Source organism: Hermetia illucens, chromosome 5 (genome assembly GCF_905115235.1).
Source record: "Hermetia illucens chromosome 5, iHerIll2.2.curated.20191125, whole genome shotgun sequence".
NCBI classification, from domain to species: Eukaryota; Metazoa; Arthropoda; class Insecta; order Diptera; family Stratiomyidae; genus Hermetia; species Hermetia illucens.
This window is the reverse complement of record NC_051853.1, coordinates 49515534-49537016: the sequence shown is the minus strand read 5'-3', so window position 1 is coordinate 49537016 and position 21483 is coordinate 49515534. Positions and strand designations below refer to the sequence as shown.

Here is a 21483-nt window from a genome sequence, read left to right as displayed (position 1 = left end):
TCTATATATTCATATTAAGAAAGAAGTGCTGAAAAGGGAAAAGATAGGGTTTAAAGTCAGTGGCAGAGCCTTAGCAATGAATTTTTCCCTGTTACATGTCAATGTTGATTTCCCCTTTTGTTCTAAACGTTCCAACTTAAATTTAAAAATGAACTTCATATTGAAGCCATCTACCAGTCATTAATAAGACGGTTTCTTAAAAATTAAAGTCATCCATCTTCTCTCTTTACAAATCGAAATTCGACGTACGCACATCAGTTCAATATTTGGTAGGAAGCCAATAGGATCATTTTAAACTGCGCCCGGCACCAGCAGTTAGAATATCTGAATGGAGACAGTACCCTCGCCCCGCCAACATCCTCGTCACAAAAGGATTATCACTTACCTGACCCTGAGAGTACTTAATGCGCCACAGTCTTGGTCCTGTTGTTACCTTGCAGTCGAAGCGAGCTGAGGAGCATGGAGTTAGCCTGTCTTTGATCACAATTCGGGGAAGTTTTACTAGGACACCTTCGTCCTGGTTGGAGAGAATTGTGTGACTGTTACCTTTGTGCAGGGATTTAAGAATGCACTGAAAGTATTTCCTGCTTATTCTAAAAGGTGACTAAAAGAAATTGTAAAATTTTATTGCTACGAAAATGTCAACTACGCCTCGGAGCCTCACGGCTACAGCCTTTTTGCTATCGAAAACGATTTATGATTACGACACTTGCTATTCTATTCTGGAAAACTAAGTGGTAGCATACGTGCATCCGGTGTCGGACTATTGTTGACGAATAGTGTAAGTCGCGCTCTCATGGCCCGCGACCCGAATTTTGACAAGCTCTTGACTACAAGATCCCGGTCCAGTTCAAGAGGCATGAAAATTATGCAGTGCTACCCACCAACTGATTGCCGAAATAGTAAACAAGGATGCTTCCTATGAAGAACGCATTCCAGGAGAGGTTTCCTAAAGGTAAGGTGTGATGGGCGATCTAAATTCCAATTTGTTCGGATATTCGATGGGAAGGCTTGATAACTGTAACAACAATTGGTGAAAGGTTTGTAGGCTTCTACAACTTTCATCATGAGGCCAAACGGTCAGCTGGGTTTCGACTGACTGGTAACGAACATCTAACCAGATTGACCATATTGCGATCAGCTCCCAACTTTCATTCTGCCCTTCATTGAGCAGACTTACGAAAAAATAAAAAACACCAATCATTAAATTTCTACACCATGATTTATTCATATTAGAGAGATTTCGGGATGATACAATTGAACTACAAAATTATTGGTTGTTTTAACCTAGAATATTTTTTTTTCGTTGTTGATCACAATTCAAAGTGAAATTCATGTTTCACAGTAGTAAGCACTCTTCGAAATTTAGTCAAATTTAGGTAAACCAGCAGAAATTGCTGACTCAATGCCGCAATGATCTTCGCCTCGCAAGATCTTGAAAAATCCATTATCGCCCCAATCAGTATTCCATGAGTTGGCAATGAGCCAATATGGTGTGTTTCGCTCTACACCCCAACCGAGGATTCGAATAGCATGTCCGCCAAGTTCTTTGCCCATAACATGTTTGTAAACACCTGAAAGAAATAAAATGAGAAAATGGCTTTGATTTGTAGATATACGAAGTCATGCAATTCCCGACATACCTTCCTTGTAGTTGACGAAGTCTTCGTAGACTGTAAAAGCTCCCTCAACGGGTCCATTTTCCATTATCTCCTTTTGAATTGCCTTTGCATTTCGTGTAACCGAATATGTCTTTTTGCCGAAATGTTTATCTTTGGCATATGGGATTTTGTATCCTGCTTGGCAAACATGCTGGCATTTTGGTGTTTTACTGTCCTGACCTTCGCATGATGGGCGATTGCCAGTTGTGTGATGTTCGCATGGTGCAATAGCGTAAGGCTGACAACCCTAGGAAAGAGTTGATGCTTCTTACTCTACTCAAAAATGCTGCAGCATAATAGTTTCTTACCTGCTTTGAGCTATATGGGCCACCACTGACAATTCCCTTCCTAGCCCAGTAGCTCCATGCGGCACCAGGAAATCCTCCGTTACATCCAAAACCGCATAAATGGCAGCATGACAAAAGATCTTCGGCCGAAATATGCGCATGAACTGTAGCATTAGAATGAATGCAGATCTGCAATTAAACAGAATTCACAAAAATAGGATTACCAACAGGAAAATCTTCAAGCAAAGTTCAATTTGAGATGATTTACATTAAAAGCGCTAACGTAGTAATTCAGTAAAATATTATTTAATATCCATCATTCTATGATATCTCATTTTTCATCGAAAAATATCTGTTGATGGAATCCGCCCGCAGTTCGAAACAAATAGCCTCTATTCGATGAAGCCTAATAGATTTTTAATCATCGCTCGACTCCACCCGTGCGCAAGCTTACAATTGCGAAGATTGAAGATCTGGTTCCATTATCAGACGAGGTGAAAATTAAAGATGGTCCGAAAAATGTGAGCCGGAGTATGGACTGGGAGAAACAAGTTTTCTCACATTGCGTTCTATCAATTAATGAGCCGAGTTTAAATTATAGTTATAGAGCAGCATAAAGAGAAATTCAGTAGGAAAGAAGGAGCTACTGACGTTTGAATTCTAGAAGACCCTTTGAACAGATGGACATGCAGATACAACTAGTTTACTCCAGCCATTGTTCAGTTCCCGTCGCGAAAAGCATTTCACAGGGAAATAATTTTAGGACCACAGGACATGCAGGCAGATGCAGTGGAGCACTGGCAGCAATTCATAATAAAGAAGAAATACATCTAGATAAGACTCTTGCGGAAATTCCTGTGATAAATACAGTGCAAACGACTCAGTGTTACAAAATTTATAGATGCAACCTGTACTTATAACGGGTGGTAGTCGACCATTATAAAAGGAGTTAGATGTGCGGCGCGCGTAATCCACTCCTTGTCTTGTGGACATTAGGACAACGTATGTTTACGTATGATCGCTTTATTAGATATGGGGAGTAGGTAACTGCAGTCCAGCATGGATTTCGGCAACATTTCAACATTCTAATATTGAAAAAGAAACCACCTGATCCCTAACCGAATGTGCGTATTCCGGAAAACGTGAAAAAAATCAGCCAAGCAGTGCTTCGAAACCCACGTCGCAACTGAACCTAAAATTAGTAATGCTACTGTAAGAAGGATTTTGCATAGCGTATTACATTTCCATCCATATAAAATAGCGTTTCTACAGAAATTGAATGTAATGGAATACCCCCAACGAGCAAATTTCGCACAACGTATGCCCACTCTTTATGAATAGAATGAAAACATATTAGTGGTAATGAGTACAGAAGTCCATTCTCACCTTGATGGGGCTGTTAACAGACAGAATAGTCGTTATTGGGCTGGCGGAAATCTACAACGAATTTCTGCATATTGCCAAAGTAACATTTTGGTTCCCAATGAAAAGTTAGGCGTCATCGTATCATATTTTTTTTAAGGAAATGGTCGTTAATTTACAGACACATCTGGATGTTATGTTAATATGGTGAACACCTTTTTTATTCCTCAATTACGACGAATAACTATAGTTCATGACTATGGTTTCAACAAGATGGGACTACAGCACACTTCGTCAAAGCGTCCATGGCAGTTCTTCGTAACCTGCTTCCTAAATCTTATTTCAAGATATGGGGATGTTTTATAGCTTATAGCCTTTGACCTGTCTGCATATGATTTCTTTCTCTTTGGATTTTTTAAGTCGCGTGCCTATGATCTGTCTGTCTCGTAATATAGAACTCGTTAAGAAATCACTCAAATCGATGGAGACCTGCTGGAGAGGGTTCAAGCTAGTTTTGTTTACCGACGTCAATACAACGAAAATGGCCATCAGATTTCATATCTGATGCTTTTATATACGATATTACATTAATAAATTTTTCTTACCTAATAACTGAATGTTTTATTACTAATTCAAGACCACTTGGTTCCCGTGACTCACCCTAAATATTAAATAAGTAATATTGTTCTGCATTCCTCTTACGTTTCATAAATTTTCAGGCTCAAAATTACGTGACATAGGATTTCCTATTATATACTCCACTTTCTGGAGGGCTCTCCCCCACTATCTCTCAAAAAAAGTTCCATTACAAAATATGGCCCCGAATGAAACAATATTACCTAATCAATTTTTCTGCTTGTGCGTGAATTATGGGTTTGATATGAGCTGTTCCTTCGAAATTCAACAGCTGCTAAAACGGTGAAAACAGGTAACTGTTGACACGAATTGGCGTTCGAGATGCGAAAAGGATCACATGTAATAACATCGAACAAACAGAAGAAGCAATCTAGAGTTACAGAAACGATCGCAAAGCCCGGATTCACGAGGAAAAAGGTAATGAATGTTCCTTTGCTAGTGGACCTAGTCCAGCCTGGCCAAGTGGTTAATTCTGATCTCTACTGACACTGAAAATTAATATTACTTCAGTAGCGTCAGGAGCAGACAGGGTCGTATGATTTTAATCTCCAGATGCTTCTTAGTCTGGAAAGATTTTGAATTGCTTCCCTCAATGTCGTTATCCGCACTATCTACCGTAATGTAGCCAGGATATATGAACGAATTCATTCGATCAATATACTGATGGCCTATTGCCAAAGAAACAAAGACGATGTTTAACAGGATTGTTTGGTTGGTCCATAATTATCCTTAGACTGCAAAAGTGGTTTGTGCCTAGTCAATTTGATAGTGAGCTCGTCTTTTCCGTTTTATTTAATATTTTAAAGAAGCTGTTAGGTAGGACTTCGTTGCAAGTTGCACTATGCCCAGCAGGTTTATTTGCACCAACTTTAATTATGTCAGCAGATATGATAGCAATCCCCACCACTTGACTGCTTTTCATCTTCTTGATGGCGTTGCTTTTAAGAATTCTTCAGTCAATGGTGAATTTATCAACAACGGCTTGGTGCTGCGATATAATTTCGCTGAAGTGTTCATGCCATTTGTGGAGCCGTTCCTTATCTTTCCCGAATTGCGGGTTGTTGTTGTTTTCCCTTCAACAATTTCCTTATAACATCGGATACGATTTCGGCTTTATTAGAGTTTGTACGATTACTTAAAGGAGATTACTTCCTAGATTTGCATTTCGTTTGTGTTTTGTATCAAGCACGCTTGTTCACATATAAGAAGTCGGTTCCATTTTACACACAGCTATTAAGATTTGGTGAGACACATAATGCCTTATAGCTTGCTTTGTGTAAAAGCAGAGTCCAACTGATTTCTTACCGTGACTTCCACTAAGCTCAGTTCGCAGATCTTCATTCGTGCTTCAGCTGCCAATTCTAGGTTTTTCCGTGACATGCTTGCGGTTATTATTGTCGGCTCCTAATTTAGCGTTAAATCCGCTAATTAGAATTATGTCTTTTGCCTACTCATCTACAATAGCGTTCATTATTGAAAAAAAGCCGCCCAAGTGATGAGCAACGATACTTTGTTTCAAATCCGGCGGTGATGAGTCTAAATGAGCCAGTGACGTATTCTACTAACAACAAAAAGTGCTACATCGCAGATAACTCATTGCCATTGGTGTTTTTTATGCTACTATAGATAAACAGCTGCCCCTTAGTTACGTTTCATAAATGTTCATCCTAGATGGGATTTTTCACTTGTATTTGCGAGTTGCATATTAAATCTTTACGTTTTTTAGTTAGTTATTTCTGTTTCTCTGATTGGTAAAGAAGTCTTGCATTTAAGCATCCATCTAGCCATCTGTTCTCAATTTTAAACCAACCAGTTTTATTTTTTCTTGTAGATTTTGTTGTAGTCGTAAACTTATATCAGGTGATTGGGCCTAAGTAGATTTAGCTTGATGTCAGAAATTTCGGACAGGCGTCAAAACGCATCTTCCCTTTCATGAGTTTCTGCATCCATTTTCAAAAGCTTGTCTTTTATCATATTATATTAAATCTACTCTGGTAATATTTCCAAAAGAGAAGAATAGCAATGAGTGGCTTGTTGTTAAAAATCTGACCATATTTAATCATATTTAAATGATACTGTAAAATTTATTGAAGGAAAAAACCCAAAGAACAATAAGTAAGTGATGACTATGATAGAGAAATATAACCAGTTCATAAACTGGTTGCATAACGCAATATTGAACGGTAGATTGAAAACAGTTCTCAAGTTTCTTCAGAATTCTACTGAACTAAGTGAATGACTTTGCACTAGTTTTATATCAAAGCGACTGAAGAATAATAAACAAGTTAGTCATTGCGAAGCGATTATGCACTGAGCATATTTTTCATTGTAGGGTCTCATTCTGGAAAATTATAGCAACTACAAACTCGCTTACGCAGAATATGGCCAAATGACTAATAGGTAGATTCAACGAATTGAGTGGATTAGACTCTGGGAGATCCAACAGGAATAGAGACAACCTCATCATGAAACTCAAGGATATGGCGTTTACGTTGCCAGATGGTAGATTAGTCTTTTTTATTCAACGCAGACGCCCTTTTTCCAAGCATCTCGGAGAAGGAGCACTCCTTTACCTGTACGAGTGACTATTAAGGGAAAATCCCACGTCCATGGCATTAAAAGGCATAGGATCAAGAGTTATTTACAGTCCAAACGCCATCTTTCTAAACTCTGGACCAGACATGAGGACGTCGTTTTTACCATTTCAACCCCGCATAAATCTATCCGTAGATATCCCTAGTTTCCCCAGGTGAGAGTTTAGTCGGCAGTAATCAGTGACATCCATAGGAAACTCGCCCAGTCACAGAGAATGATTACGTAAAGTTCAAATCACTTCCACGAAAAATGGCACCGTTCTATGCATTTATCCATAGACTGTTCGGAGTGCTTCAGACTGCTGAAAGATTCAAAACATAGAAAAAGTACATCATTCATGCCAGGGTTAAGAATAGCCTCCGACCATCGATTATTGAGGATCTCATTAGGAAAAAAGTAAAACATCTCCCGTTAACAACGACAAAAGGAAGAGAAGAAGGAGCCACGCAGTAAGCAGCTTCGCCAAAAAAGATGATGGAAAGTTTGCAAATCGACATGATGCCATCGATTAAGATACATCTGATCAAACCAGGCTAGGATCTCCCAAAGGCCAAAGGCGTCAATCAAATGACAAGATCAATGGAAATTTCACACACAAGATTGTCACGGATTTTCAAAATGAATTAGAAGTGAATTTACAACATAGCAAGTTAAGAGTTTTTGTGTCTGAGGGATGGAAAGTAGACGTTGCAGTTTATCAAGAATGAATTCTTGCGGATTTTTTAGTATCATGGGCAAGTGATTATTATTATTATTATTAATATCTATTCCAGCATGATTTCGCGTCAGCTCACAAGGCAAAAGAAGAGTAGATTTCACCGAAAATGTAACGACCGTATTTCCCTGATCTTAATCCGATGGACTTTGCTTTATCAGTTGCCACTTCAGATGGTATATCCTATTAAGTAACATATCCAGATTGCGAGAAGATAAACCATAAGACTGGTCCGTTGGTATATTGATAGGGATACGAGAGAAGTTAAGACGGCTAGGAGAAATAAAAAGAGCATATCTCCGAAATCGATAGTAGGGAAGGTGGAAGGGCATAACATTACATGGAGCAATGTGAAGATAATTAGGAAATGCAACAACGACAGGAAACTAGGCGAACGAGAAAGCCTTACGAACTCATATGCATCGAACTCCGCCATGTTATTTACATAGTATGCTGGTGCCAAGCCCAGATGAAGAAGGTGGGTTTGGCGCAACGTAGTTTGCACCATCCTCAGTAAAACAAAAATAAAAAGCTGAAGTTAGGGAAAGAGATAAATTATAGTTGGAGTTACTTCATTATGACAGGTCCAACGAGAGGCCAACCAAGAAAACGCATTCAATGTTGGTACAAAAAAACAAAAAACGAAAAATGATCGTGTTAAGTAAAAAGCCTCTGAGAAATGCTATGGCGTTCACCTCATGGATGGCGCTAGGACGTAAGTAAATTACTGCAAAATATTGGTACCCTCACTGAAAAGACGCAGTAACTCACAAGAAACCTTCAATACACCTTTTATTGATATTTGCACTCTGTAAGAAATTCGTGCGCGATATGGTGTCGACCTTACCATCTTTGAGGGATTCCATAACGCAAAGAAAGCGATTGAAGTTACCCGAACGGTTCATTATAAAGAACTTTACGATAAATTTGTAGTTCGAGATAGTGAGAGAGATTTTTACCTACTTGTTGATAATCGATACCAACGTGCCCACTTGTTAATAACTGACATCAACGCACGCAGGATTACGAAGACTTCTGTATCGTTAATGGCAAGACCGATGCTCGATTACTAATCGACATGCAGCGACGGACAAATGACGGACATATTTCGGCAAGATTTCCACGTAAGTATCCTCCGCTTCCACAAGTATTGCCAACATTTGGAGCAATTACATTTGTCAGTATCGCTGAAGTCGAGGAAGAAATCAAAAGAAAGAAATAGGGGAAAGCAACAGCTCTGAGCTCTGGAAAGCGTATGTGACTCAGTGAGGAGGGTAGAACACCATCTGATTAGCAAGAAAACACTATCGTTCCAATATGTAAACAACAAAAGCAGTCCAGCTGAATGTGCAAATATAAATTCATAAAATATAATTCGATCGATTAAATGTGATTGATGCATCAAAGAGCATCACAAATTTAAAATGTACGCAGTGTCGTTCGCCCTGTCAACCTCTATGGTCCTGGGTGTTGGCCAACTATAAAAGACAACGAACGCCACTTCGCGGTAATGTTGCATTGGACCAGTAGCGTATCTTATGATCAGATCTGAAATGAGGACTACCGCGACCCATATGGAGTTGCAGCGATCGTCGAGTAATTGCGAGAGAAGTGACTTCCTTAGTATGGACATATAATTCGTTGATAAAAACTCACTCACTCACACTTCGAAGTCGATGGACCGACGAAAGCGACGTTGGCTTGATACGTTAAAGTTCATTTGAGAGCTTCTGGGCTCCATCCAGATCTGGCATATGACCGAGCAAAATGGCGCGATCAAGACGAGCCGACTCCGCTTCTGAACGGGACAAAAGCTAAAGAAGAAGGTACTATTCAAGCAAGGCTACTCACAGATTTAACAAACCAGACAGCTGGTAATAATTACCTGATATCTACCCAACATTAATTATTCAACGATAAAAGTATCCTTTAAATTTCACCCTAATCCTGACTTCGTGGTGTTCCTTGTTTGCCTAGTTACATATTATATGACCAGTAAATAAGAGACGTAGTAGCGATTAAACATAAATAGCAGAAGACGGACCTAATATAAGTCGTTAAATTGTACTGAAATGCGTATACACAGTAAATAAATTCCATTCAAATTGTTTGCAGCCTCTTATGTTTGTCCATCAATGCAAGTGGACCGATAGTTCCTTGATTCTATATTTGACGCAATGTCACTTTGTTTAGCTAAAGTGCAATAAAAGTTTCATTCATCATTCAATCGCTATCGTGTAGTCAAGAAGCAATCTCAACTAGCGTGTAACCTTGCTAAACTACTCTTTAGACTGGCACTTGAATGGCCACTTTAGATATTAATGCGGAAGTTTCCTTGAAATCAGTGGGAAGCAGATAAAGCGACCTGGTCTGTCGAGTCCTTTTTATTTTACCAACTTTCTCGATTACTTTGATATGTTCGTTTTGCCAATGAATTTTCACGTCATGAAAATGTTTAATCACAAAAAAACATATGCGCAGCAAATTGTGTCCAAAGAGAAGAATAGCAACGAGTCGCTTATTCTTCGGGAGCGGTTTCTATTATCTACATGAGATTGTAAAATTCGTTTAATGAACTAATAAATAAGCGGCGATTCTCATTGAGAGATATCTACAAAATTCATCAATTTGTAAACTACGTTTGCATAACGCAGTTTTTCCAACTTTGGACTGTAAATTAATAGCGATACTCACGTTTCTTAAGAATTCTGCTGAACGAAGTGAATAAATTTGATCATATTCTTACCCGAAGCCACTAAAGAACAATAAACATTTGTATTTGTGGATCAGTTAATCATCGCTTCTCAATAATGATTATGTATTGAAAATATTTTTTTTGTTGTAAGGTTTCATGGAACGAGAGGCTATCGCATTGACCTGCTGGTGATTATCCACAATCACATTCAAAACACACAACTCGACAATTAGTCGAACACGACAAATAAATAATCGAACGTAAGCATTACACTGAACGGCTAAGGTGTCGTAGGAAATAATCTGGAAACAGTTCTTCAATCGTGGAATCATGCGACAACTCTATATTATTTGTGGGATGTATTTAGGGAGAACAGCAAGCTCGCCAGTGAATAATCAAATAACATTCAATCGCGGTTTACCCGCATACACCCCGCCCGCTCAAATTGTATGGATTGTAGTCGAATAAACATTATGTTCGAGCTAAGCAGAAGGCACAAAGAAATGTATGCATGTATGATTCACCAAGCCACACATTATTGATTTCTTCTGCTTATCTCGCAAAATATATTTAAACATCTAAAGCGATAGCGCGAACCTGGACTATTTACAGGAAACTACTCACCCGATCTGAAATCGCTTCAACGGCTCCAAAGGCCCAACAAGATCCACACGAGCCTTGATCCCGAACCTCACGGATTGTGGGGCAATCCGGCCAGTTTTCGCGAGAATCGAAATTCTCCGGCAAATCTTCCGAATCGCCAAAAAACGGAGCCTGCTCTGCAAGTCTGAATTTGTTAGCGTCAGGATGGACTCCCATTAGACGTTTGAGGGTGGCTACAGGTGTAGAAGGATGGAAATTCGCTCCTGCCTGTTAATGAAGTTCCGAAATTAGAAAAGATGACTAAGGTAAAAATTCTACACCTTCAACGTACCTTCCATGTCGTTGCTTTTTCATTGATGGCATCAATAAATTCCTGTGACAATGGATGCAGGTCCTCTGCGATGGCCAGGGCGCCTAACGCCAGAAGAAGCGCAAAACGCAACATTCTTGAAACCAACTCGCTCCACTTGAAATAATTGGCCGCCTTATTACGCACTTACTTTCTTTGTTAGAATAGTCTATTCTGGTTCCCTCACAAAGTCCGATTATCTGAAAATACACCCGGCAATTAGGAATCTGTCCGAACAATGCGTAAATTACGAGTATGATTCCGAAAAATTATTATGGTTGAGAAGCCAGAGTTACAAGAAATTCAACTCACCTAACACCTCAGCCAACAGTTAACTCGAAAATAGCATAAAATCCGTTCTCGGGAAAGTTTTTGAACCGTGAAACGAAAGCAGCTGATAAGAAATGCTCTTTAGTTCAATTATTTACGGGAGGGGGGACTTAACGGTTCTACTGTATACAGCGAGGAACAAAAGTTGGGAAATGACATGGGAAATTTGGTGGACGTGTAGTGGAGGAGTGAGCAAATATTCTTCTAAAGTTAACAAATATTTCCAGGAGCTTTTCCTTTGCCTCAAAATCATATCTTGTGCTGATCAAATTCACTTGGCATTATTATTAATTATTGGTTTCCAACTAAATGTCATTTTCCTGAAACGAACTTTTATAAAGGCCCAGCCTGGACAAATCGAAATGTCATGGAAGAAAGAGATAGATCCACATACAAATCCTGTTGATTGAAGTCCAACCTGCCAAAGTGACAGTCGAAGTTGAGAGGTGACGGCTGGATCACAGAGGGTTTGTTGCTATCGATTTTGAGATACCTACGCATTCCATAGTTTTTAGGAAAAGTAGGGAAACTGGACTTGATCGAAAATGACGTCACGGAATTTAAGTGAAGTGTTTGTTATAATGCGAAATAACGCAATCAAAAACCGAAACATTTATCCAGATCACGTAAGTATTTCGGTTCTTACAACAATATGTTTTTTGTGTCTCCTGCATTGCTTACGGCTGATTTGGATGGGATGGGATGCGGGCTCTAGCGCTGCACTTAGGGAATGCCAGGCATTATAGATCCAGTAAAGCGAACTACATTGAATGATTTGGTCGCTTTTTATCTTATTACTTTTATGAAGAAAATTCCAATCGAATGGGTTTGGATGAGGAGTCCCATAAATCATTTTCAAGGGGCACACATTTTTGGGAAGCTCTAAAGTTTTAACTCAGTCCTTTACTTCTAGGCGCCTCAATAATCTTGTTATGAAGCTTCGACTGCGAGCCTGAGGAAACTTCAAATTGTTGTCCATCTTCCTTGACCAAAAAATGTAAATGAAACCACCTTAGTCATCGTTTTCTGGTCGTTCAATGTTCGGCCTATCATTCCCGATGTCAACAACACTTACGCTTACTTCGAGTAGAAAATAAAGTTAACTTCTTGCGAGTAAATTTGCGAACATGCCTGAGATATATCTCAATACTCCATGGACAATGAGAGTCTAATTCATTAGACTAATCTTCTGAACATTTAGAAGCTAAGATGTGCATTCAAATTAATTTTCCTATTGCTGTGTGGTATGTACGTTTGTCGAATGAAAGTTATAAGCTCGTATTTTTAATGTTTTCCTACACTCCACTGGGGGGTGATTGTTAAGAATTTTAAGTAGTATTTTTGCCAGATAGAGCAGGCTTTCTAGTTAGGATCTTTGACCATTTTATATGTACAAAACTTGGTTCTTGGAATGTGCGCACTTTCATTGGTTAAACAACTTACAACTTGAATGAGAATTTCAACAACATTGCCACGATGTCTTTCCTCCGAGCTAAAACCGCGCATCTGCGGAGAACAGCCCTTCGAGAGGCGGTAAATGTGGTATTGAGGCGTTCCAAGGTTTCAGGCCAAGTTTTGACTACGAGATTATGTTCCAGGTGGAGAAGTGCCGTAATAGGACAGTATTAACTATCAAGTAAAACATCCGCTATATAGGAGAAAGAGGCTTACCCTTCCTAATACAAGGGGGAAGACACAACTTCGAACAAGTAGACAGTGTAGTGTACTTCGACGAAATCGGCGGATCATCTTGGCCAATATTCTACCCTATCTTGCCAATTCTAAAATATAGAAATGTGCATGGGTAAACAGAGTCCACAATATATAAAACTGTGTCCTGTGGGCGACGAACCAAGTCGGAGAGTAAAAAATCAGTGTCTTCGAATATCTAATCCTCAGGGGAGTCTTAGACCCAGTGAGGGTAGAAGGCAATTGACGAATGAAATACAATTCGAAAGCTCAAGTGTGGGCTGTGCCCTGTGAGTTCGGGCTTAAGCATACACTCAGTCTTCCCTGCTTGTCGTAAGAGACAATTAAAAGGGATAGAAATTTGTGGGACCGCCTCGGATAGAAACTGATCTACGACCTTTGGCTACCTAAAATGGACTATGGTTGGTGTCTGGAATGTGCGCACGCTCCTCAACAACGGTAGCGATGGTCCTCAGAATACCCGCTTTCTCCAGTGTGAGCAAAAGTAGCTCGTTTTAAGTAAAACTATTAAAAGATAAAGTCTCCGGTTTTACTATAGATTTATTTACAATTTTATTTACAAAACCTTTTGTACAAAACCAGCAATGAAGAAGGATGTTGCATTTTTCAAAAACCACAATAAATCTATAGTAAAACCGGAAAATTGTAATAATTTTACTTGAGCGAGATTCCAACGATATAAGCTGGACATTCTGGTCCTAAGTGAAGTAAGATGATGGGACTCTGGGGAGTAGCCCTCTCACACTTGCTGCAACCTGCTTTTATACTTTGGAAAGCCAAATCGTAGCAGACGCGAATCTGGTGTCGGATTGCTCCTAACGGCTCCCGCAAGGCTTGCTCTCTTGACCTGGAAGTCGGTTTCTGACAGACTTCTAATTGCAAGATTTCAATCTAGGTTAAGGAGCATCACAATTGTGCAATGCTATTTATCGACGGCACGAGAGGCGCTGACATCGGCCTCGAAAGCGATCATCATTTGATGGTCGCCTTACGTTCGCTTGCGTGTTGCGTATGCCATTTTTTGCAGGATTGGGGCGCTGCGTTCCCTTAAGTTCAGCATCAACCATTTATATGATCAACTGTCGCCTTAGAACGCAATGATTTCAGAAGTGTCGCGAAGGGACTTGCATGTGGTCGCAAATCCTTCCATCCACGATGATGAGCAACTGAAAAGTGGAAGGAACACTTCACTACGGTTCTTAAATGCATCACATCCGATGAGATGAAATAGCCAGTCACCGTAACATGCAGATACGGGATTTTCCTCCAAGCAGAGAGAAGAGAAATCATTTCGGCCACCATGGCACTCAAAAGGGAGTAAAGCCACTGGGCTTGACGGTCTCTCCACATAATTTTTTAACACTACACCTGCAATTTGCAGATCTGCTGCCTTCCTAAGGAAATCTTGGGAATGCAAGATGTATTCCAGCGAGTGGAAGAAGGCGATGATTGTTAAAATTCCCAAAAAGGGCACACGTTTTAAGTGTGACAATTGAAGAGATATCTGCTTGCCTGCCGTCGCAAAAAAAAATAGTAAAATAATTATAGAACATTTCGAAAGCTTGATCAACATCCTGCATTGACCACATCAACACCCACCTCACTTTGGAGCAGTGCGTGGAGTTTAGCTCTACGCTACATCTGTTCTTCATCGGTTTCGAGAAAGCTTTCGATAGTGTAAACAGGGAGTGTATCTAGAGTGCTCTATGCAGGAGGGGCATTCCGGAGAAAGTAATAATTATTATCAGAACGACATATGATGGCGCAAAATATCATATGCTGCATCGAGGTAAAATCTCGGAGAACTTTGAGATCCAAAGCGCCCCGCCAGGGTTGCATCCCGTCACCGATATTACTTCTTTTTGTTATGTCTTTCATGCTGCCTTGCCCGGAGGATATGGAGGAATTCAATGGACTATGACATTTTTCCTCATACACCTCGACTGCACTTTCACCGTACTCTCCCTTTCTGAATAAATGGGCAGAGCATCGGAAGCGTTGATCAATATGTATATGTAGGAATCGTGGTTTCTGCTGAAGCATCGAGCTGTATGTCGCCGGACGCATTAGTTCTCGCTGTCCTGTCTAAAATCTGGAAATGCAGTTATCTCAACACTAACATCAAATTGAGACTATTCTGTGTTAGTGTTATTATTATGTTGCTATATGGAAGTAGCACATAGAAAGAAGAACTCCATTGTTACTCGAAGGCTCCAAGCCTCCGTGAAAACCTTTCTACGTCATATCATCGGAGTACGCAGGCCTGACACAATCTCAAATGAAGAACTTAGTCGGCGCGCAGGCCTGACACTCGCACGCACTGTAATCGGAAGGCGGAAGTCGCAATGGATAGATGACACGCTAAGGAGGGGAGACAATTGCATTGCTGGCTACGCCATGCAAGGGCACTTGGCGCAGAAGAGTCCGCGTCTCCTGAATTCGTGGGGGGACCTGAAGAGCATTTCTGGTAATCAGCGAGCGAGAGCGCGTAAGTCTGGCTGACGCGCTATACCCCACCAAAAAGTAAATGGCATACATATATTCGAAGGCAAGTTGGAAGATAAACAACCAACCTGGAAAACCCCGAAACCAGCGGGAGGTCGAGGGGATGTTACACGCTGCTGGGTTTGTGAAATTCGGGAAGCCAATACGGCGCCCCTACTGACCCGTCATATGATTAGTTTTAGTTTTTGTCTTTTTTGTTAGGTCACCAGATATTGTTGTTGACATTTTCTGCATTTTTAAATTTGTAACAACGCGTTCACAATAAATTTTTGGTAAAGGTATGGGTGAATCCGAGCCAAAATTTTATGAAAAAAAAACATACTTTTGCATTTGGAGAATTATTAATTCCAGCTTACTTTCTTTTCACAGATATTTTCTTTCTTTTATTTTAGAGGGGTGTCCTAGCTAAGATTGAACGTTTAGTCCGATATTTTACCTATCGTAATTTTCAAGTTACTACGCTTTTAAAATTGTAAAGTCGGCAATTTTTTTAGAAGTGTCTGTGGCTGTTAAAAGGTTAAGAAATAAAAAAAAATATTTTTTGCCTAAAATTGAATGAGAAATATTCTAGTATACATCGTGTCCGGTAACTCTAAAAATAAGTAATTATTTGTGATTAGGTAACGTGCCTTCCTTCCAACTTCCTACAAACAACACTATGGCATCTCTATTGCAAGGAGCAAGAAATGTCGATAAGTTTTTTTGTTTTGTTTGTAAGTTAAGTGGAATTTCAAACTAGTCTAGGGACCTATTTACCTGCTCGGAATACGATAGTATGCGATAAGCCCTTGGATGGTGGGTGTCGAACTGAAACCAAGCCATCTACCACAAAAATGATCTTTTCTGTCTGAAAACATGTTCTTGTAATATGTCTCAACAAAGGTCTGAATATACCCATATAGTATTCTAACTTTTTGCAATTTGAATAAAATTACAATCATTTCAAACATTAGTCAATTTTTAAACGATCATGCCTACAATCCATTCATAGAAAAACAGTGATGCGGAAAAATTGCTCAAGCGATCACTACATGATGCTGAAGAAGGCCTGGAACTGCGAGATGATTGTGGAGCTCCACCAGTTTGGATAGATAAATTGGAAGAAGCGCAATATACAATGTCTAAGTAAGTACTCAAACATTCAATATTAATTTTCTTCTTTGAACATGAATACTTGACATTTTATCAGGATCAAGCCTAAACTCGACGAGCTGGGTTCTCTGCATGCTCGGCATTTACTGCGACCCACATTAGATGACAGTTGTGAAGAAGAAACCCTTATAGAAAACCTAAGTCAAGAAATTTCTAAGCTGATAACTTCAACGCATCGTCACATCCAGTGTATCCGATCAAGTCTAGGAGCGGGCAACAAAACCGAACAGCGGCTGACAAAGAACGTGGTAACGTACCTGCTCCTCTCCTTACAAGAGCTTACTGTGAAATTTAGAAATAGTCAAAATAATTACCTGAAACAACTTAATTCGCGAGAGGAACGGTCAAACCAATTCTTCGAATCCGCCGATTTCACCACTATCGACCTCAATGAAGATGGACGGCAGAAAGTCAACAATGTGGATAGCTTTGACAATTTTCTTCAACCTAATACCGCAGCAGGTTTATATGACACGACTGATGAGCAATTAGACGAGCACTTCCAAAAGCCTGTTTCCCATCGTATGACGCAGCAACAACTCCTGCTTTTCGAAGAAGAGAATACAAAGTTAGCGGAACATAGAGAACACGAAGTTGCGAAAATTGTTAAATCCATTATTGATTTGAACGATATTTTCAAAGATTTGTCCCACATGGTTCAAGAGCAGGGAACCGTTCTTGATCGGATTGACTACAATGTGGAACAGACACAAACTCGAGTTTCAGAGGGACTAAGGCAATTACAGCGAGCGGAAAGGTATCAACGAAAGAACAGGAAGATGATGTGCATTATGGTCCTATCTGGGGCCACCTTGTTCATGTTACTAGTCCTCATTTTCACAAAACTAAATTGAATAAGTTCACGTCAATATTTATGTCACTTGTTAACTCATGTAATTATGAAAAAATATATTTATAACATTAAAACATTTATTTTCTATAACTCAAAACCTTTCTGATATCCTGCTGGCCACTGAACGCAAATTGCCATACACTTTACTGGGCGGTGATCCTAAAATTAAATTGCAAATTGCTCTACGTGCGAGCTGTATGTTTTGATAGCTTCCTAGGATGTGTATTTTGCTATCGGCCAGTACGATTCTCGTCTTTGTGACGTTCTCGATAGTGAACTTAGTTCGGCCCCCTTTGCCAGCAAGTCGACCGATTGCGCGACTCATGTGATCGCCTTTCAACGTTTTCACGTCTTTGATTTCAAAGGTTTCAATGAAAAGATCGTCTAAACGCAGTAGAGCTAGGGCATCATCCACCTCGAAACCGCAGAGGAAGGCTTTGACAAAATCAGCCGCTTTTTGTAGGTTTGCAATGTCTGGTGTTTCAGGGCTTATGCGAATTTCAACCTAACAGTATTGAAAAAAAAAAAACAATTAGACTTTGTAGAGCAACAAATTGGTCTTTTAAGGACTTACCTGTCGCGCTTTCATATTGAATCTGATCTGTAACTTCATATGTTCCACTATGGGGCTGAAGATTTTCATCCAATGCTCTTTGAGGGCAGAATATCTGTGTGGCGGGACTGCTATCTTTCGAACTTCGGCACTGTTTTTCTTCCGTTTTACTTTCGGTTTTGAATTCAATACATTCCCTTCGATACCAGCAATTTCTTCCACATCCATAGCATCTTCCCCTTCAGAATGGACTCGCTTCTTGGCTTTTTTCGCAGCTTTAGGCGGGAGGAAATTGTCTGCTGAAATATTTTCTTCGGTAGTCATGATGCTCTACGATATTTGAATGAGATGATTATAGCGAGTACAAGCGTATTGAAGAAAATAAATGTTATTTATATGCACACGGAGAATAACACTACTGGCTAGCCATGTGCATGCTGTCAGGAAGACAGTTGACGTTTCGGTTGTCAATCGATAGAGTTACCAACAAAATGCACTTTGGGCTACGGTCGGTTTTAAGGCATTCAAGTTCAGAAGACGATTTGAATTGGGGGAGTTGTTTTATTTTATTTTTTCTTCTTCAGTATAACAAATAACATAGATATTCGATTTAAAAAACTTATGTAGAATTATAACTAATCCATCCAAAGAGGAATAATCAAGGGGAAAAAGTAAGAGTTTGTAATTGCTTTAATTTTATTTTCCTGCATACAATGCTTTTGAATTAGTTGTACTCTAAATCCTTCCATGTAAACATCTCAGTATTGGATAACTTTGCTGTGTGGGAAACTTCAAATGTTTCTATGGATAAATTGTTGGAATTTAATCATTAGTTGCGCAATCTTTTCATCCATATCAAGACTACATATGACAGCGTAGCCGGGGTAAAATTGTACAGGGCTATGAGAGAATTCGGTATCCCGAGTAATATGACTTACTAGGCTGACCCTGACTAATATTCTGGTCTCGTATAAAGCAGGAGGATAACTTTAGAGACTTTTTATCATAAAGAACGTCCTAGGATGACGATACCCTTTTAACCTGGTCTTGGAAAAAGTGTTCCCTGATGTCGATGGGAATGCAAGAAGCACTATTCCCTTCATGTTGGCTGACGATATCGGCATAATGGCAAGAACATCCCGAGATGTACAAACTGCCTTTATTTAGATCAAGCAGGTGGTGCGATTTGAGTTCTTAGCAAGGAAGATTATGATCCCTTAGTCGCTTTCGAGAGAAGAATACTTACAAGGATTCTTGGCCTCTTACAGTAGGATAGATACTTATGTAACGCCGGTAGAGTGATCAAACCCGGAAAATCTACAATGGCAAATTTCTCATTAACTTTACTGGCGTTATAACCAAGTTCTTTCATTGTTCGATGCTTTTTAGTTAAAAATAAATAAACCTAGATGAGAAAGTAAAACATACATATACACCCTAATATACTATATTATTGTCCATAGAATACATTAAGTGTGCCATAAAAAAATACACCAAAGGTAAAATTCTTGGAATAGGGCCATTATTTGCTTCATCTTTTCATCAACTTTAAACTGCTTATGATAGTACAGCTTTACACGACAACTAGAAAACTCAGAAGCCTGGAATCTTAAGGGGAGTGGGTAGCAAGGTTATTCATATGGGAAATCACCTTGTATATTTGTTCCTTTTTCTCAAAAAGTACTTGTCCCGATTTATTGAAATTTTGACAGTACATTCATGATTCTGTATTTAACACTTAAGGAAGAAAGAATGATTTATTATAAATGGTACTCCTTTTTAGAGCAACATGAAAATTGTGAAAAATATCCGTTTTTTTCCTACTTTCATATATTTTTTCTTGGTAAGTGTGGGATGTATTTAAAATCGTTCTTCCATAATGAAAGAAGAAGTATTAATCTATACTATTGCAAAATTCTGGAACGACTAGTTAACTTGGTTCCGAGAAAAAGGAACAGGAATCGGAAAAAACGTGACTTTTCAGGAGATGCAAAAAACCTGGCGATTCATATTTCGTGGCTTTCTTATCGATTTCTTTCGATTTTTCGCACTACAGTTGTTGTTTTAACTCTTTTCTATCCCTGCAGAGTGGAGGTTGGACGATTAATTTCGATTCTAATAAAACACCCAAGAAGTTGTTTAAAATATAAAATAGTCTTGGATTTGACTGATTTCATGGTCCGCTAACTCACAAGTCATAACAATTAACTTCAATAATTTTTTAAAATACTTCTAGTTGTTGGATTTGATTTTTAGACATATCATTAAATATCATATCATCACCTGTCCCTATGAAAAGTGATTCGCGCCGGAGGCACTATCCTCTTCAAATGCACCCAGCTACGAGCCTATACCGACAATAGCAGCAGAATGGAAAGAACATAACGAGATGTACAAACTGCCTTTATTCAAACTGAAGAGGCGGTGCGGATTGTCCACCGTTAACGTCCTTCGCGAGATCCCATGCAAGTCTTTCGTGATCCGGTATACACTTCTGTAATCATTGCGTTCCTTGATGAACGCAATAACAAATTCGCTTTTGTCAGGGCGCACACTACATTGAAATTCAAGGGATTTCGCTCGGTATCGGTATCTGTACTCGAAAAATTTGTCACTGATGACGAGACGATAGAAGCTGCAGAAATCCACACACCTTTCACCATTACCAAGACTGTGCTTCCCCATCACATGTCCAGGCAAGGCTTTGTCAGAGCCTACCTTGGTATTCAGATCACCCGTCACGATCACAATTTCAGCTTTACGAAGCCTCTCCTGAATTGCATGTAATTGCTTGTAGAATGTAAAAGCAATATGGTACTATGGCCCCAACTCACAGCGGACATGTATGCTTATACTCGAAGTAAATGTTATGTCGACGTTTGTGGATCTTACTCAGAATCGCGTGTAAGCAAAAGATGGCCTTTAGTAATATTTTACGGTCTCTCTCATCATTTTCAAAGGTAATAGAAAACCCTCACAAGTAGGCAGGGCCGCAGAGAGAAAATCCGGGAAAATTATACGGGTTAGGGGAGAACCTTATGCGATAAATTATTATAATCTACATTTTAATTATTGAAATTTCTATTCCGGCCTCCTGCGGAAAACCCCCCTTCCCCCTTTCCACACCCTTTCGTCAGGCCGCAAGCACAATCGGATCAACAGAATTTTGTGTTGTGCTTCCCACCAGTTGGAACAATGTAGTTTTGAAAAGACGCGTTTAATGTTTTCGTTTTTTGGGCACGACAACATGGTGGAAGCTCTTCTAATACCTGCAAGTCGGTAAATATTTGTTTGCACTATACTCCCAACATATTCTACTTTAAAAATATATATTAAAGAAAAAACCGATTTCTGGAAACGGTCATATAGGAAAACCTTCTTAATGTCACGCGACGCATCATCAGCCCCCAGAACATCTGTAGATATGTTGATTAAACAAAAGTGGCAGTGGATAGGTTACGCATTGGGGAAGGAGTA

At 39.5% G+C, this 21483-nt stretch overlaps 3 protein-coding genes across 3 annotated transcripts; 1 reads left to right on the top strand and 2 right to left on the bottom strand.

The window, feature by feature from the left end:
* Positions 1 to 1203: 1203 nt before the first annotated feature.
* Positions 1204 to 11371, bottom strand: LOC119658512 (cathepsin B). Its single transcript, XM_038065985.1, has 6 exons — positions 11216 to 11371; positions 10886 to 11103; positions 10576 to 10821; positions 1970 to 2137; positions 1644 to 1908; positions 1204 to 1574 (listed from the first exon to the last, which is right to left on the bottom strand). The coding sequence occupies exons 2-6, from the start codon at positions 10997 to 10999 to the stop codon at positions 1366 to 1368; spliced, it is 1002 nt and encodes a 333-aa protein (XP_037921913.1). The 5' UTR covers positions 11000 to 11103; positions 11216 to 11371; the 3' UTR covers positions 1204 to 1365.
* A 278-nt stretch (positions 11372 to 11649) lies between these two features.
* LOC119658511 (syntaxin-16) lies at positions 11650 to 17527 on the top strand. The gene is made up of 3 exons (XM_038065982.1): positions 11650 to 11859; positions 16440 to 16573; positions 16638 to 17527. The coding sequence occupies exons 1-3, from the start codon at positions 11779 to 11781 to the stop codon at positions 17452 to 17454; spliced, it is 1032 nt and encodes a 343-aa protein (XP_037921910.1). The 5' UTR covers positions 11650 to 11778; the 3' UTR covers positions 17455 to 17527.
* Positions 17478 to 18468, bottom strand: LOC119658513 (RNA-binding protein pno1). The gene is made up of 2 exons (XM_038065986.1): positions 18028 to 18468; positions 17478 to 17958 (listed from the first exon to the last, which is right to left on the bottom strand). Exons 1-2 carry the CDS (start codon positions 18328 to 18330, stop codon positions 17545 to 17547), a joined length of 717 nt encoding a protein of 238 aa, XP_037921914.1. The 5' UTR covers positions 18331 to 18468; the 3' UTR covers positions 17478 to 17544.
* Between the last annotated feature and the right edge of the window lie 3015 nt (positions 18469 to 21483).

Excerpts from the sequence above, each read along its gene's own strand:
- LOC119658512 (XM_038065985.1), bottom strand. The coding sequence starts at position 10,999 with ATGTTGCGTTTTGCGCTTCTTCTGGCGTTAGGCGCCCTGGCCATCGCA. Across the intron at positions 10,822-10,885 it reads AAAAAGCAACGACATGGAAG|GCAGGAGCGAATTTCCATCC; the intron begins GTACGTTGAAGG and ends CTTCATTAACAG. Across the intron at positions 1,575-1,643 it reads CTTCGTCAACTACAAGGAAG|GTGTTTACAAACATGTTATG; the intron begins GTATGTCGGGAA and ends TATTTCTTTCAG.
- LOC119658511 (XM_038065982.1), top strand. The coding sequence starts at position 11,779 with ATGACGTCACGGAATTTAAGTGAAGTGTTTGTTATAATGCGAAATAAC. Across the intron at positions 11,860-16,439 it reads GAAACATTTATCCAGATCAC|AAAAACAGTGATGCGGAAAA; the intron begins GTAAGTATTTCG and ends ATCCATTCATAG. Across the intron at positions 16,574-16,637 it reads GCGCAATATACAATGTCTAA|GATCAAGCCTAAACTCGACG; the intron begins GTAAGTACTCAA and ends ACATTTTATCAG.
- LOC119658513 (XM_038065986.1), bottom strand. The coding sequence starts at position 18,330 with ATGACTACCGAAGAAAATATTTCAGCAGACAATTTCCTCCCGCCTAAA. Across the intron at positions 17,959-18,027 it reads TCAATATGAAAGCGCGACAG|GTTGAAATTCGCATAAGCCC; the intron begins GTAAGTCCTTAA and ends CAATACTGTTAG.